At 42.5% G+C, this 17,739-nt stretch overlaps 2 protein-coding genes and 1 pseudogene across 3 annotated transcripts in view; 2 read left to right on the top strand and 1 right to left on the bottom strand.

Moving 5' to 3' along the window:
- The window catches only part of LOC311499420 (protein NLRC3-like), a 235,836-nt pseudogene that overhangs the window by 72,574 nt on the left and 145,523 nt on the right, over positions 1-17,739 (bottom strand). The gene's annotated exons all lie outside the window — the stretch shown is intronic.
- LOC311504744 (uncharacterized protein) lies at positions 7,220-9,359 on the top strand (the record flags this gene model as incomplete). The annotated part of the gene is made up of 4 exons (XM_084568005.1): positions 7,220-7,296; positions 7,690-7,863; positions 8,146-8,319; positions 8,700-9,359. The coding sequence occupies 4 exons, from the start codon at positions 7,220-7,222 to the stop codon at positions 8,710-8,712; spliced, it is 438 nt and encodes a 145-aa protein (XP_084424131.1). The 3' UTR covers positions 8,713-9,359.
- gpr137bb (G protein-coupled receptor 137Bb) lies at positions 10,691-17,410 on the top strand. Its single transcript, XM_084560534.1, has 7 exons — positions 10,691-11,260; positions 13,570-13,619; positions 13,729-13,951; positions 14,092-14,241; positions 16,050-16,178; positions 16,546-16,667; positions 17,276-17,410. Exons 1-7 carry the CDS (start codon positions 10,856-10,858, stop codon positions 17,391-17,393), a joined length of 1,197 nt encoding a protein of 398 aa, XP_084416660.1. The 5' UTR covers positions 10,691-10,855; the 3' UTR covers positions 17,394-17,410.

The raw sequence follows: 17,739 nt of genomic DNA, 5'->3' as shown, positions 1-17,739 counted from the left end.
CTCAGGTCATAGTTGCAGGCCATGATATCTCGGTAAGGGGGGCCTGGCGGAGGAGCTAGAGAGGAGCGAACAGTGTGACCTTCAGATGGGGTATAAAGTAAACCTATTTTGCTATCATTAGTTCAGTGTCTGTAAGAACAGTGGGAGCATCCAGTGTGTGTCGTTATTGTGCTTTATCTGTGCTGTGAGCTCATCTGCAGATGCTGCATTAAACACACTGAAAGACCAGAGTGTTCTGATTTCTTATCTATATATTTCTATAACAGAAATTTCCTTTTCCTGCTACTGTTGCCTTAGTGTTGCTCTGGTGGTTTCATGCTCTGGGTTCTGACAGAGTCTCTAGACAAACGTTAACTGTTGTTGACAGTAAATGAATAAAACTGAATTGAACTGAATTAACTGAAAGTAAAAGTAAGTATGGACTTGATTAAAGGTTTTTTTATTTGTTTAGTTATGAACAAAACATATGAAGACAAAGTCAAAAACGTGTCTCAGTCCAAACTGAAGTGAAAATAAAATCACAATACATCAGGAAACTGGATTGTTTTTACAGAAACTGAACTGTCCCACTGTTTTTACACACAGTGAACTAACCACAGACAGGTAACATCAAACAGCTGCTGATATTTCAAGCGCCCTGAGCAGGCACTTGATGTGTGAGGATGTGTGTATTTGCTGGAACTATTGCGAGGTCCCTGAATTATTTAGAGAATCAGCCACTCAGTGGATCCGTCTATTTTCTGGAAGCTTCATACTGATTACCTGAATGGACTCTGACAGAGAGATGTTGAAGAGGTCAGCTGCAGTGAAGGTAACATCAGACCACATCTAGAAACTAGACTGTTGATAACAATCCAGTTCCTGCTCATGAAGACAGTTAACTACCCTCTGTTTGGACTGTCTGCTGTTTTTACTGATAGTGAACTAAACTGTACCGACTTTATTACAGACAGGTTATGGACTCTCCCATCGTGACACTTGCTTACAATAACACCACATGCTGAGGTGTGTTCATACTATAAGACTACAAACAGCTACAGTCACTGCAAACCAGGAGATTCAGAGACGCCACAATGTGACCACCACCAGTTCTATTACTGCACAGCATGCAAGGTGTGGATCCTGCAAGGTCAGCCCTGTATCAGTTGCTTCTGGTCAGATCAGAGTGAGAAGACACTTAAAAGAACAAGTGGTTATCAGAGCAACGTGGTCACAGGGAACTAATGTTGAGGCAGCATCACTATAGAAGTCCCTGTGAGTCTATAAAATCATTCAGGCAAAGCAGCAATCTGGATCTGGTCCTGGAAAAGAGAACAACTATTAAAATATATCATAAACCTCTTCCACTATAAATGAGTTTCTGTCTTATAATTAAAAGAATAACATGCAGGTTTACTTAAGAATCCCCTGAATGTGTCTGGTTCAGCAGGTAGGGCTCAGCCAGGTACTGTCCTCAGTCTTCCTGCCAGGTAGAAGAACACACAATACTACAGAACACAGGGAACGGCAGCTAAATCTGGTTCAACCTCAGCGTGACATTAAACCGAGAGGACAGAATATAGTGTGTGATTAGGAAATGCATTTTAATCTAATCAAAGAAATAAAACTTTGGTCTTTTCCCCCAGATCTGATCCTCCCTTACCTGCACACACCAAAGCAGTACTCACAGGAGACCTCATCTAAGAGGAAGTGACTGTATGTCACTTCTAGATCTACTCCTGCCTATATTTATATTACTTACTTCTTTCTAGTTTGTACTTACACTTAGCTAATTTTATTCTGTTGTTATACTTTTTACTGCTATTGGCTTGCATCAGGACCAGAGTAACTAATTTCGTTCCACCTCATGTACCAACATGTGTTGAACATGACAATAAAAACTCCTTGAATCCTTGAATCTTTAGCGGGTGGAGTTATAAACCTAAAGGTTAACTGGCCAGATTTCCAACCCTAACTCAACCTGTCATTATACAGGATGATTCTTCAAATTGTTCATATTAAACTGGGAGAACTGTCATTTCTACCATCTCTGAAAAATCTCTCAGTCATGTGTTACAAGTCCCAGATATGGGACTGAATGCGACAAATTTAAAAGATCCTGAAAGACAGGTGAAATAAAGGGAGAGTTTGACACAGCAGCTTTTCTCGTTTTCTCCCGAATTGTATCTGTTTATTCATTCAGAATAAATAAAAAAATATCTGTGATTAATTGTTTTGTTCAAGTCCCAGCGTGGTGTACAATATATAAAGTATATAATATATAAATCTCTAATAATAGTATAGACTATGTTATATATTTAATGCATACATAACCAATTCATACAAAATATTGGCATATTACCATTTCCCAAAATAACACAATATCACATACTCTATATTCACATTCTAACATATCAGTTATCCAAAGCCACTGTGGCTGCATAGTGTACTTTAACATGGCTACAAGACATAAAAATCACTTTAAATCACTTAAACTAAACAGCAATGACCATTTACAAAACCTTTTTCTTAAATCCCTGTGTGTGTGGACTAATTCATGCTTATTCAAGTTGGCAAAATAATAATTTCTAACAAGCAGAGTGTCGAAGCTCAAAATGCTATGCTACATGGATCAATGGGATGATAATTACCCAGTTCACTGCGAGACGGCAGTTTAGCCGTTGATCAACGGCAAACTTTCTATTTACACTTAGATTATAAACGACACTATCATCAGTTATCAAACAGAAAAAGGGTGATACCCCAACAAATAAAGATAAAGAAAGCCAGGGCAGTTTACCCATTACTGACCTGAAAGACAGGTGAAATAAAAGGAGAGTTTGACACAGCAGCTTTTCTCGTTTTCTCCCAAATTGTATCTGAGAGCGAGCGGAGGTCCGTTCCCATAGCAACCGGAACGCGACTGTTTGTGCTGTGTCACTCCTTAAAGTGACAGTGTAAGAGAGGCGAAGTCCCGCCCCTCTACTTCCGGGTTATGGGACCTATATTTCGAAAAAATATGAACGGCAGTCTATGGAGAGATAATAATTATTTTTTGGTCCCGATCGAATTGTGGCATGAATTTCACATATGATGTGTGTGAATTTAAAAGATAATTTTTCACGTCAAGAGATAAATTATTTGACGTAAATAAGCTGAACAACATTAGGTTTTGTATGAGATCGCTTAGTGAACTACATCTCTCTAGAGATCCCTAGAGAACTATGGCTGTCTCCTTGTTGAGCTTTACCGTCTTCTTCCAGGACGAAGGCAGAAGCATCAAACGAGGTGAAAATCATTATAAATCGGGTCATGTCGAGAGCTGTAGTTACACGAAGGGAGTTTTGGTCGGTTCTGTACGCGCCAGCATGCGGGACTTGTAGTTCGTTTAATTACGTATTTTCCATAGCGTTTTACTGAACTATCTTGAGACAAACTGTGACATTCTTGACATATAAAATCATTTTTTATTCTGAAAAACAACATATGTATAATCCAAGGCACAAGTCGATCGGGACCAGAAAATAATTTATCTTTCGCCATAGACTGCCGTTCACATTTTTTCGAACGATAGGTCCCATAACCCGGAAGTAGAGGGGGCGGGACTTCGCCTCTCTATACATAAAACAAAATATCTTGTTGACACCTATTTGGGTGTGCCACACATGTTTCAAATCTTTTTTTATGGTGCAGCAACAGACAGAATTGTTTCTCATTCAGATGTTCAGAAAGCTCTTTATAAATACCTGGGTGTTCACCTCAACACCAAACTGGACTGGACTCACCACACTGAGCCACTCTACAGGAAGGGACAGAGCAGGCTCTACCTTCTGAGGAGACTGAGGTCTTTTGGAGTGAAAGGGGGACTCCTGAAGACCTTCTAGGACTCTGTAGTGGCATGGGGACCTGACAGGACTGAGGAGCAGCTTCAGTGACAGACTGCTTCACCCTTGATGTGTGAAGAACAGATACAGAAGGTCTTTCCTTCCTGCTGCTGTTAGGATCCACAATGAGACTCTTAAGATGTGCAATAGTATTACACCATAAGGTGTAAACTCTTCAAAACCCAGTTACACCAGTCTGTGCAATATCTGACAATTCAATCTGTGCTGTTCTATTTCATTATTTATCTTTTATAAGCTACTCTTTTTACTCTTGTTATTTTTTTCTGCCCTTTCTGTATGCTGTTGCAAACTGCAGTTTCCCCATTTCTTATTCTTATTCTTATTTAAGGATTCTGGAAACACATCTCTTTCAGGCTGCAAGCGTTGTTAAATGACCTTTAGGTTTTTCAAACATCTACTTTCAGAAAATGAAATCCATGTCTGTGTGACTTGAATGTAATGATAATACAGAGATACTACAATCAAAGACGAGGGATGACTGGCTGAATGATGGCTGTCGACAACTGGAGCAAGAGTTCTCGTTTCACAGGCTTGTTCTTCTTGTCCCACATCTAGATCCAGTCAAACGTAGAGTAGAATATCCTTTATTGTCACTGCAGAACACAGGTCATTGTACAGTGCAATGAGAGTTTGGTTACAGCTCTGCAAGATGCTCAGTATACACAGTAAAAACAGTATTCAGAAGATAAAAATAAACTGTAGTAAAAATAAAAGTAAAAATATAAAATATAAATCGAAACTATACAATTATATGTACACTAATGTGCTATTTGTCATTCAGTATAGATATGGGTTATTTACACAGCATGCAGGAGCTTCTTGTTTTAATTAGGAAGAACGTTTTATTGACATGATTTTAATGTGAAGATAAAGTGTCAACATTTAAACCAAAGAAAAATCGTCCTGTTCGGGTTTATAGAGAATCACACATCAGACTGTGAGCAACACACACGTGAAAGTGAAAGTGTTCAGTCAGTTTGTTCAGACTCCATTTTGAGATGACGGAGAAAGGCTGAAGCAGAGTGAGTGTGAACGTTTCTTCTTCTTCTTCTTCTTCTTTATGAAATAAAAACACAGCGGGAAGCAGAGGCGTGTCTAGCCCATTTCTAGGGGTGCTCAAGCACCCCTAAACTTTGTCCCAGCACCCCTAAAAATAAGAGTTGAAGAAACGTTTTTTTTTTTGTTTGTTTGTTTTAAGTTTTTCTATGATAAGATGACAAAAAAGTCAGCACAACTGTAGAAAGTATGTGGTTTAAACGTAATATTTTAACGAGGAAATGCAGCCCCACCGCTACCACCTCCCCCTTGCATTGTAGTGGTATGATCCACCTCGCTGGTTTGCCCCTACCTACCCCATACAGCGCGCACACACTTTAGGTTTGGCTGACCATCTGAGGCCTCTGGCTCCTTTGAGTTACCAAATATATATCTATTTACTTTATCACTAATTACAGTAATTAGCAACAGCCCTAACTTTTACTCGTTTTACTGTTGTTGCTATTGTTAAGTACGACTTTGCTAGCTTAAATTCTAATTTAAATCAAATCAAATCAAATCAAATTTATTTATATTGCACTTTTCATGCCTTTTAAAAGCAACACAAAGTGCCTCACAGAGGCTAAAAACAGCAAAAACAGAACAAAAAACTCAAACCCTCCCACCCCCATAAAAACACAGAGACACGAGACACAAACACCCCCCCCCAACACACACGCACACACACACACACGCACACACACACACACACACACACACACACACACACACACACACAGACATGTCCCACACACCCACAAGAGACATGGCCGGGCACCAAGACCTGGCGCAAGGAGAAAGCCACCTTTGGGAGCCGACCACACCGAGAGGGCCTCCAGCCCACGACTGTAGGGAGCACCGCCATAGAGACAGCCCCGACCCGGGCAGACAGGAGGCCCCACACCAAGGTGCAGAGCCCTCCAGCCACCAGGGCCAGAGCCGCCCACAGGACAGCACCCCCGTCAGTAGACCAGCCGCAACTCCCAGTGTGGTCGGCCCCCATGAGGAAACACTGGGGCTAAAAACCGAGGACTAAAATGACCAATATGGATAAAATGCTTTTCAGCTCATAAAATTAAAACATGTAGTTATAACATATAATTAAAATAAAAATCGAAAAGGAAATAATAAAAAGTCTGATAAAAACTACTAAAAACTAAAAATTGCTAAAAACTGAGGGACTAAAACTGTAAAATGGGATAGAAAGGAACAATATAGATAAAATGCTTTCTAACGTACCATAAAAACATATTAAGAGAATCAATTAAAAGCTTGGTTGAAAAGAACTTTAAAAAGTTTTCTGAATCTGACGTGTGTGTGTCTGTCGCCAGCTTTAAACCATGGACATTCGTAGTTTTTTTAAGAAAAAAGAACCAGGTTCAAATGAGAGAATAGCAGCACAGAGTGGGAGAGAGGAGAGAGGAGAGGATGGAAAGGAAGAACTAGGTGAGAAAGCTGATAGTTAACAGGTCAGACCACTCATAATGTTTTCCTATGCTCATTGCAATAGAGTGCATAATGATTTCATATAACCAAACCATAACATCCTGTTATCCAGGGCTCTCAAGTCTACACATTAATTTCAATAAATTCACACGCCTGACATTTCTCACGCTGAGAAGTGATAAAACTCGCCGCACATTATTACATACATTATGTACATACAAGAGATTAGTAAACTATGAATGGATGAGTCGAAGGCAGACTGCGCTGCTGGAATCAGCGACCTATTAGCCAATCAGAATATAGTATGTTTGTTGCCAGGTAAAATAGAGGATATAAATAAATAATAATATAATAAATATAATAATAAATAAATAGAGGATCAGAGAATAAGAGAGAGAACAAAGGCCAAACGGTGCATTTTATATGACCTGATGACCTCAGAGGTCACATGCCACTGTCAGCCAGTGAACTGCTTGGTCAGTTTTCACACCTAGAGGATTGTGGGATACTGGGGTTTTTCCAGGGCTCCTTTGTTCCCAAGACAAAAGCAGCCATGTGGTTACCTGATTATGCACCACCAGGTTCAGATCCCAACAGTAGTTTTGCTCATTGATTAAAACAGTGGTTCCCAAAGTGGGGGGCGCGACCCCTAGGGGGCGCGCAGAGCCATTGCAGGGGGGGCGCAGGACACAGATGGGATTAGAGGGTGACAATTTTTTGGGACTTCTGCGGGTCACGGTATTCCTGCGGGAGTCCTGCAGTACGGGAGTCAATTTCACTGTTGGTAACGTGATAGAGACGAGATAGAGCAAATAATCAACGGGAACGGGACGGAGACGCAGATTAAATTACAAATGACGCTGCAATGCGGCGAGTGCGCCCACCGCGGGACGGGATTTGGGAGTCATTCTGTCGGGATTTTGCGGGACGGGTGCGCAGTCATGTGATCGGGATATGACGGGTATTTGTGTGGGCTCGGGATGGGGTGGGAGCGACAATTGATTCCCGTGGCCCCCTCTATATGGAATGAATGAATCAATAAAGGACACTGCTAGAGATGAGATGGACAAGTTTCTGACGGGCTCCCACGCAATCCTGTTACACTGAACATAATTACACAGGACAGGTTACTTTTATTTGTTCACTAAAGGTTGAAGTTTGTGAAATAAAAAACGTTTTTTTTGTTTGTTTGTTTTTTTTTGGGGGGGGGGGATTTCTTACGTACCAAAGGGGGTCCCAGCAGAAAAAGTTTGGGAACCACTGGACTAGAACATATCTGATAGATTATTAATGATTTAATCTACATCTTTTATTCTTTATTCAGATTGAGGAGCTGCAGTTTGTCAGAGATCAGCTGTGATTCTCTGGGACCAGCTCTGAAGTCCAACCCCTCCCATCTGAAACATCTGGACCTGAGATACAACAACCTGAAGGATTCAGGAATGAAGCAGCTGTGTGGTTTTCTGGAGAGTCCAGACTGTAGACTGGAGAAACTAGAGTAAGTTCACTGTCTGTTACTGTTGTAGATCTGATATGTTTAATCACCAACTGAATCTAATTCATGTTCATCCAGAACTTTCCTCCATAAATCTGTAAACGTCCTTTAGTTCAAGACGAGTGTTTATATCAGAAACTGTAGAAAATGTCCACTGTTAGTTGTTAAAGTCAATGAAGCTTAAAGGTTGTTAGGACACAGTAATGTTGAGCTGCACATTTAAAACCTGAACACATCTGATTGAATTATTCATGATTTAATCTACATCTTTTATTCTTTATTCAGTTTGTGGAGCTGCAGTTTATCAGAGATCAGCTGTGATTCTCTGGTCTCAGCTCTGAAGTCCAACCCCTCCCATCTGGAACATCTGGACCTGAGTAACAACAACCTGGAGGATTCAGGAGTGAAGCAGCTTCTTGATCTTGTGGAGAGTCCAGACTATGAACTGAAGACTCTAGAGTGAGTAGAGGGTTGTAGTCAGTCCATGATACGTTCAGCAGTATTGTTCTAAACACAGTTAGTATCAGAGTCAAGACATACTGGATGAGCTGCATCACTGCAGCCGTAGGGTTGATTACTTTCCATCAGTTCTGGCAACTTGCTTTCATCTGATTCCTCCGTTAGCCGAGCTCTGACGTCTGCATCACTGTAATCGTTGCACCAGGAAATCGTGCACTGACAAAACTTCTGAGATGTCTGGAATGCAAACTGCAATTAGAGACAAGAGCCAATTAATGAAGTCACTTGCCACCAAGTGGTCAGGGGTGTGAATTGCAATCTGTCAGAATGACGTTAATGTGATCCCTGGTCTCCTCTATTCTTTTTACTTCTCTCTACAGATGGGAGTCATGATCTTTGTGAAGAGGACAGTGTGTGAGCTGAGAGAGGATGAGCTGTGTCCTGATGATCCAGAGGTTGAAGCAGCAGCAGCATCTTGTGTGTAGAGAGACTCTGACTGCAGATTAATGCTGCAGAATAAACCACATGTTCAGCAGAAACATGAGCTAAAACACACACATTCTACTCACTGTGAGATTCACATGGCCTCAGTGCCAAGACGATGAAATCAGAGCTGTGTTTTACATGATTAAGGCCTGATACGTCTGTATAAAGATACTGGGTGTTCATGATTTCTCCTTCAGCCCCTTGACTAAATATCTAAACTAGAGAAATGTTTATGTAACTCATGAAATTAAGATATTTAGAAAAGTTCTTCTTATATTCATCTTTCATATGTTTCCCAGCATGCACTGCATTAAGCACAACATGTCCCAGAAATCCTTCTTTTATGAACGGCATTAACGTGTCTCTTCATGCATGTGTTTCAAAGACGCCTGGTTCTTTCTGATCAAAACTAAAACAATGCAGATCATGATGAAAATGTGTTCAAGTGGTATAATTTAGGGGCGATGTCCTTAGCAAAAGCTGTAAATCAAATATCAAATCATACAGAAGGAAACCAACATTTAAAATCTTTACAGTGTAAACTGATTATAGGATTGTCATTTTGCTCAAAATCACAAATAAAAACAAAGAGTAAGGAGTATCTACATTATTGGTGGAATATTAAATCATCTGCTATGTCTGTGTTTGGTTATGGGATACTGTTTTTACAACAAGAGGCGATGGTAAAGGCTTCGGCGTAAAGTAAAAGGTGAATCTTGACATTGTGCTTCGACATCTTCGACATCTTCTGGTAGAGGTGGATATAAATGGAGCAGGAGGAGGATCGGTGTTTGTCGTCAGCGTGATGAGATGAGACCGGCTTCACGGCAGCCTCTATTATCTAACAACCTGGGTGTTATGTAACAGCGCACTGAGGAGGAGGAGGATGAGGAAGAGGTCCGTATAAGGAGATGTACTGATATCAGGGTTGATACGTGTCGTTCACTAAAACCAGCCAGAGAGGGTCATCACACAATAAATAAACACAAAAGTATAATATTTTAGGTGTTTGATTAGATTCTCTTTGTCTCCTTTCAGGACTCGTGTGAAAATCTGTTGATGTTTTTTGTTTTTTTCATTTTTATGCATCATCATGACATTTACACACTGTACATGTCATGTGGATCCTCTGAAGGATTTGTGAGTCAAACTAATTCAAATGTGGGCAATAACTTTGGTAAGAGCTGCAGACAAATAATCATATTTCTTCTGGGGTTTGAATAATTTGAAACCACTTAAGACTAGAGAAGAGGTGGAACAAGACACTGGTGATGTTATAAACTGGATTTAGCTGATTATTATTATTACTTGGAACATCTGCACAAAGAAATGTTTTACAAATTCATATTATGTTCAGTATTGTGGCGGCCAGATTTTACTGTTTCTTTCAATTTTTTTATATTTAAATTCTTCTGTTTGGATGTTTTTCATCCATTTATTGCCTGATTTAATCATTCACTCATTTGCGCTTTACTTTTTGAATTTAGTTTATTTTGTTTGAATAAGACATTTAGCTAAGGCTCTTTTTTTGTCTATGTATTAATTTATTATCAGTGAAAGTATACACTATATAATGTTCAATAATATGACTGAGAGATGTGACATCTACATCCACCAGTGTCTGAGTGACGGTGTAAAAGCCGTATCAGTGGCAGCGTCTGCCGGATGCTGCTGTGTGCGTGGACCACAGATCCCAGTTTACCGTTCTCTCCTTCCAGATCCATCTCTCCACCTTCCTCTCCTCTCTGCAGCATCCTCCTCCTGCTCAGCCAATCACCTGCTGGGGTGCGGCACCATGTGACCAACAGGCACCAATACCTCTGCACCAGGCACCGGCAAAAAGAGGGGAGGTGTCTCTCCTCCTCCTCCTCCTCCTCCTCCTCTCTGTGACTCAGACGGTGTGTCTGGAGGAGAGTGGATGGGATGTGAAGCATCCATCTAACGAGCTGAGTTTTTTTTATTCTCCACCCAGAGAGGGAGTCCTGCTCCTCCATCTTTAAACCCCTCTCCGTCCTTCTTACCCTCTACTAGGCAACACGAGAGGCCAGGGATGAATGGAGAGGTAATGGAGGGAAACCTGGCACAGCAGCAGCAGCAGCATGCCGGTAACGGCTCACACCTCCCTCCCCCTCCCACCATCACGCCGGCCATCCCTCCCTACGTGAAGCTGGGCTTGACCATCGCCTACACCATCTTCTACTCGCTGCTCTTCGCCTTCGTCTACGCCCAGCTCTGGCTGGTGCTGCGCTACCGACACAAGCGCTTCAGTTACCAGACGGCTTTCCTGTTCCTGTGTCTGCTGTGGGCCGCCCTGCGCGCCCTCCTCTTCTCCTTCTACTTCAGGGACTGTGTGACTGCCAACGCACTCGGCCCCTTCGCCTTCTGGCTGCTCTACTGCTTCCCTGTCTGCCTGCAGTTCTTCACGCTCAGTCTCATGAACCTCTACTGTGCACAGGTGAGTTGAACCCTGGTACTGGTACTGGTACTGGGTGGATCAGGACTCAGTCAAACCCTGATCCATTGATTTGGCACCACCTGTGGTACATATTGGTAACAGCAGGACTGATTTAGTAAATGATAGTAAAAGAAAGATGGCGGTCATAGTGGAAGAGTAGTTTAATGTCAGTTGACCTCTAATGGAAGATCCTTTCACCTTTCCCTGGTGTTGTAGAAGTGTACTCGTTACACAGTTTACTGGTTACAAGGAGAGGTACCAGTACTGGTACTGGAAACCAAACCGAAACTTGGAACAGCTGATAGGGTATGGTCGAGGTTCGGCCTTGATCCACATAGGCAGAATTGTCCAAACCAGCATAAAACCCGGACCTCGACTGCTGGTAAGAAAGAGATGGCCATAAAGGAATAACTGGTACTCGTACTGGTGCTGGGAACCAAACCAAAGTGGTGTGCTAGTAAACAATGTGCCCCCTGTGGTGCATACTGGTAACAGCAAGACTGATAGAAAGATGGTGGCCATAGTGAGGGAGCAGTTTAACATTAGTTGACCTCTAATGGGAAATCCTTTCACCTTTCCCTGGTGACATAGAAGTGTACTCTAAAGAGTGGTACCAGTAGAAGACAATCTGGTAGTGGTACTGGTCTTTGACCCAGTCTAAGTCCAAAGCTGTAGCCACTGTTGCAGTCCTTCAACCCAATTTGAGATTTGTCAAGAATCGTGACAGTTTGTGCTTCGATGGAGAAGCAGCTGCCTCTGTTCTTCACCCATTCATCTACAGCAGGTGGTGCTGGGTTCTGGAATAGACCAGGAAACAAAGACACAGTTTCCTTTTCAGACAAGAGAAGAACGTCTTCACCTGCAGCCTTCAACCACTCGCTCTGAGAGCTGAGATGACGCAGGTTATTTTATCCAACTAAACTCTACGGTGTCTTATTTCTTTAACGAGGGCACCTTCAGGAAACAGTCAATGATCTGAGGAACTGTGGCGAAGCAAGCTAATGGCTGCTGGTTCTGAGGCAGCACTCACACACAACATTTAGCTTAACTGACAACAACTTGAGTTGTATCGATGTAGGACTGTGTCCAAGTCTTTTGAACTATTGACTTCCAGACACCTGACAGCCAGATAGTTTTGTGTTTACAGTGAGGAGCAGGGAGATCAGGGAGTACAGGGAGATCTGTGCACAAGATACACAACAAGTCAAACACAGACTATTCATTTCTGATGTTGGAAAGTTATGGGGAATATTCCCAAGATCCCAAACTGTTCAAGTATCTGTAGGATGATCCACAGAGGCCCCTCCCCTCAACCCATAGGACCCTGACACCACAGGACACCCTCATGTCCATTCTCTGATGAGTCACAACTGAAGGGAGACCTACACAATATTAGGAAGGTGGTCATAATGTTATGCCTGATTGGTGTGGGTTATATCAAAGGTTTTAATTTGGTCCTTATAAGCTTCACTGGATAGGCCTGCTGATGGATGTGTCAGACAGGAACAGGAGATTTTTAAGCCCTTTTGGGATGAAGTTACTGACACACTTCCCTTCACGTTAAAGAGATATTGGTAGGTCCCACATTATCTAAATCACCAAGGTTAATATGACGTAGCTGTAATAAATACAGAGGTTGTTACTGCTGCCAGAGTGGTCCTTAGATTCTGGATGAAGATCTGAATGAAGAACTGGATGAAATGCACCTCTACAAGGTCATGGGTTCACTTTTCAGTTCTCAATGTGTCTGCTGTCACGCTGTAATCAGTTGTTGTGTGTAGTTACCAAGAGTTTTGGTTTTAAGAATAATGCTGCTGGATCACTCTTGTTTGTTAAATGATAAAATAATAATAATAATAATAATTTCTATTCTGATGGGACTGGTTCCTTCAGGGGTCACTGAACGGTTTGCTGTGACCTTTGCACTCCCCAGGTCTCAGTCCAACTGGTGGAGGTATTGTAATGATGCATTAGCCTAATTAGAATACTGACTATTTTTTTCGAAAAAAATAAAAAGGTTTTATTTTTGAGATATCATATAACTGACGGACGACATGTTCCTTAATGAGAAAGAGAAGGTACCAAACCTCCACCCCTTCACATTTGGTATCATTGTAAAGCCCTGAATGTCCTCTGAAGACAGCAGAAGGAGTTAGTTCTGTATGCAGTAGGTTGGAGATATTCAGGTTTACAAATGTCCTCCACAGAGGACAAATTTGAACTACTGGTAGTCAGGAGGTTAAAGATCACTCCCATAGAGTAGGATCTGTTGTACTGTTGATGTAAATCCTCTCTGTTATTTCCTCCAGGTTTACTTCAAGGCCAAGTCCAAGTACACACCTGCACTGCTGAAGTACAGGTAACTTCCACTGACTTATTCTGTTAAAATGAGGCTGAACATGAAGGTAAACGAGTGTGTTTGGGTATTTTTAGAGCTCAGACCAGTTCTCCATCTCCCCTCCCCCCAGACTACCGCTGTACTTGGTCTTCCTGGGTGTTAGTCTCATCTTCCTGGTGGTGAACCTGGTCTGTGCCCTCCTGGTCAAGATGACCGCCGCCGACGTCAAGACCATCGTCCTGGTGAGGGTGACCATCAACGACAGCCTGTTCGTCCTCTGTGCCGTCTCACTGTCCATCTGCCTCTACAAGGTCGCCAAGATGTCGCTGGCCAACATTTACCTGGAGTCAAAGGTGAAGTTTGGATGACGAGGACATGACTAGACACTAGTTCAGATGTATAGCACTTCAGACAAACAAACCTGTGTCAAAACTTGGTGAAATAAGCTGAATTCAACTGATGAATGATGAATAATAAAGGCCTCTGTGTGCAGGGGACGTCGGTGTGTCAAGTGACTCTGATCGGCATCACGGTGGTGCTGCTCTATGCGTCTAGAGCCTGTTACAACCTGGTGGTGTTGGCCCTCACCGACATTGAGACCATCAACTCCTTCGACTACGACTGGTACAACGTCTCAGACCAGGTCAGGTTATTATATTTAATTTACTTATTTGACTGGGACAGTGCTCAGTTTAGAAGTCTTGATACTAGTGGTTGGTTTGTTGGAAAGAGGATCAGGATCAGGATCAGGATCAGGATCAGGATCAGGGTTAGGGTTACTGTTAGGGTTAGGGGTTAGGGTTAGGGTTATGCATTCAAAAAAGACCCATTCAAAGGTGGACTTGTCTGATCCATTTGGGCATAGCTTCAGCTCAACCCAACCTCAGTTACACTCAACATAATCTGGACCCAATCTGACCTGAATATCAGATCAGGTTTTTAGATCCACATCAAATTTGTCACCTGACTATGTCTGAGAGGGTCAATGTGGAAAGTTTGAGCCCCCAAAATAATAAAAAAAAAAAAACACACACAATTTGAAAATGTTTACATTTAATGAACTATCCTTTTACAAAACATTTCATCAATAATCTGAAATTGTTTAATAAATGTAAGTAATTTCAGCTCATTTCTGCCATCTGCTGTTTAGTTCTTGGTCTCAGTGTCATGTTACATCGGCAAATCTTATTAAAACATTCATTCATTCATCTTCTGTAACCTCTTGTCCTGTGAAGGGTCATGGGGTCTGGAGCCTATCCCAGCTGTCATTGGTCTAGAGGGGGGGGTCCACCCTGGACAGGTCTCCAGTCTATCCCAGCTGTCATTGGTCTAGAGGGGGGGTCCACCCTGGACAGGTCTCCAGTCTATCCCAGCTGTCATTGGTCTAGAGGGGGGGTCCACCCTGGACAGGTCTCCAGTCTATCCCAGCTGTCATTGGTCTAGAGGGGGGGTCCACCCTGGACAGGTCTCCAGTCTATCCCAGCTGTCATTGGTCTAGAGGTGGGGTCCACCCTGGACAGGTCTCCAGTCTATCCCAGCTGTCATTGGTCTAGAGGGGGGGTCCACCCTGGACAGGTCTCCAGTCTATCCCAGCTGTCATTGGTCTAGAGGGGGGTCCACCCTGGACAGGTCTCCAGTCTATCACAGGGCTAACACAGAGAGACACTCACACCTACGGCCAATTTAGAATCACCAATGAACCTAACCAGCATGTCTTTGGACGGTGGGAGGAAGCTGGAGAACCTGGAGAGAACCCACGCAGACACAGGGAGAACATGCAGACTACACACAGAAAGGCCCCTGTGCCACCCCCTTATTAAAACAGTGTGACCAAATTAGGAATGGGTTCCAATATTATTGAAAAATTGCTATCAAGGTCTCCCATGTAATCTTTGCACTTTGCAAATTCATCCCACATTACAAACTGAACCCTCTGGCGGGCTGGTTTTGGACCATGGGCCGTATGTTTGACACCCTTGTTTTATGGGAATTATCCACTGGCCTGAGTTGGAAACTAACTTGTGGTTTTTGACCAGCTGTTAAAGGACCAGGGTTTAGGGTTTAGTGACATCTAGTGGTGAGGTTGCAGCTACAAACTGAATATTCCTCCAGCTCCAAGTGTGAGGAATGGATCAGTCAGTGGATTAGACTAGATTATCCACAGGAAACTCCATGTACATAGACGTGCTCCTTATGTAGAAATAAAAGCTACTGAAAACAGTGCAGTTCATAAATACAGGAGATCACAGAGTAATGGAAATATCCTTATAAATGCTTCATTTTATTCTACAAACAGATCTTGATAAACGTCTCTTGAAAGTTTAACTTGAACATTTACGTGCTAACTGAGCATGAACTGATGCCAGGTTAGCTTCTGTCTTCACATTTTGTCTGATGATAATAAGCTACAGCTTAAACGGCCGCTGACCTTTGACCTTTGTGTGTCTCCAGGCAGACCTTCGCTCATCGCTGGGAGACGCCGGTTACATCGTGTTCGGGGTGATTCTGTTCGTCTGGGAGCTGCTGCCCACCTCGCTGGTCGTCTTCTTCTTCAGGGTCCGGCGGCCGCCTCAGGACAGGGTCAGTGCTCGTTCAAGTTTCACACCAAAATAAATCCTGAATGACGAGCATTAGCCGTGGAAATGTTCAGAAAACATAAAGTCATAGTTTGGCTTGTTATTACTCGTCTTTCTTGACATTCATTTAGGTGGGAACTGTCTTTGAGCTCAGCTTTAATCTCAGTTAAACATCTGGACACATCTGCATGAGTTAGGACGTCACAGTTATGTTTTCTATTCACTCATAAAAACCTGAAGCGTCTCTTTCAGTACAGCACCTGTTACAGCGTATTTAAGAGTTTAAACTCAGAATCCCTCAGCAGGACACTTTGAAGCTGTTCCAGATGGATTTGATCTCACAAACAACCGTGTGGTTTCTCCGTCTGCAGAGCACTGCTGGGTTACCAAACCACGTCCTCTCCTCCAGAGGATACTTCTTCGATAACCCTCGCCGATACGACAGCGACGATGACCTGGCGTGGAGCATTCCTCCCCAGAATGCAACAGCCAGGTACAGACATGTTTACCTGTTCACAGTTTACCTGGTCAAACTGACTCTACGTTTTAGTTTAATTAATACTACGCTCTGCTCTACCTCCACCTGTTACAAGGAGATGTTGCGTTATACACTAAAGTTGTTTTTAAATTTATTTTTTTACAACTCTAGGAGCGGTTGGCATGGCAACTGGTAGTCACCACTATATCACATCCTGTTTCTATAGCGTCAAATAACTAACTAAAACATGAGTGAGTCTGGAGGAAGAGTGGGCGGGGCATCAATATCACGGCTCCACGTGGCTCCGCCCTCAGACCGTACTGCTCAGACTCTGCATCCAAACTCACAAGATGGCGCCGCCCGTATCCCCGGGAACATAGAGTCAGTTTGACCAATGAGAGGAAGAGGAGACGTGGTGTCCATATTTATATACAGTCTATGGGATAAACAGGAAATAAAAATGATTAAAATGACTGGAGTCATACAGACATTACATCTATAGCTCAGATTATTATATATTTATTTCATTTTATCATTACTTCTCCCCTGGTGACAGGCGACCACAGCTGTGGTTAAATGTGTCACAGACCTTTTGAGACTTTTTCTTGATATTTTTCTTTCAGTCTTTCCTCTGACTGCTACGACTGGGGGAGCCGCCACAGCAGCTTCACCGTTCACACTAAGACCGATGAGCAGTGTCTCACCACCGCCGCCGCCGGGGAGCTCCACCCTTACCCATGATGCACCTGCACTCTGCACAGCTCCACTCTGCACCTCCTCACCAACCAGTCGTTGTGTTCGTCGCTGACAAAGAGTTAAACTATGAGAAGATCAAAGGATGTTTAACAGGGTTCCTACACACACCAAACTAAACCAATCATTCTCTTTAAATCAGTCTTATCACAGCCAGGGCTTAAAAACTAAATAAATTAAAGAACTATGATTTAGTTTAGAAGGGAAGCAAAAAAATAGACAAATCTCAGAACGTATCTCTGCAGCAGTGTTAATGTTAAATTTTATCTTTTTTAGTTTTAGTCTAATGCATTTAAATCAACTCTTAATTATTCCATTTAGTCAAACTGACACT

The sequence above is a fragment of the Chelon labrosus genome (genome assembly GCF_963514085.1).
Source record: "Chelon labrosus genome assembly, chromosome: 2".
In the NCBI taxonomy this organism is placed as follows: Eukaryota; Metazoa; Chordata; class Actinopteri; order Mugiliformes; family Mugilidae; genus Chelon; species Chelon labrosus.
This window is presented reverse-complemented; position numbering and strand designations above follow the sequence as displayed.

Excerpts from the sequence above, each read along its gene's own strand:
- gpr137bb (XM_084560534.1), top strand. The coding sequence starts at position 10,856 with ATGAATGGAGAGGTAATGGAGGGAAACCTGGCACAGCAGCAGCAGCAG. Across the intron at positions 13,952-14,091 it reads ACATTTACCTGGAGTCAAAG|GGGACGTCGGTGTGTCAAGT; the intron begins GTGAAGTTTGGA and ends CTCTGTGTGCAG. Across the intron at positions 16,668-17,275 it reads CCCCAGAATGCAACAGCCAG|TCTTTCCTCTGACTGCTACG; the intron begins GTACAGACATGT and ends TTTTTCTTTCAG.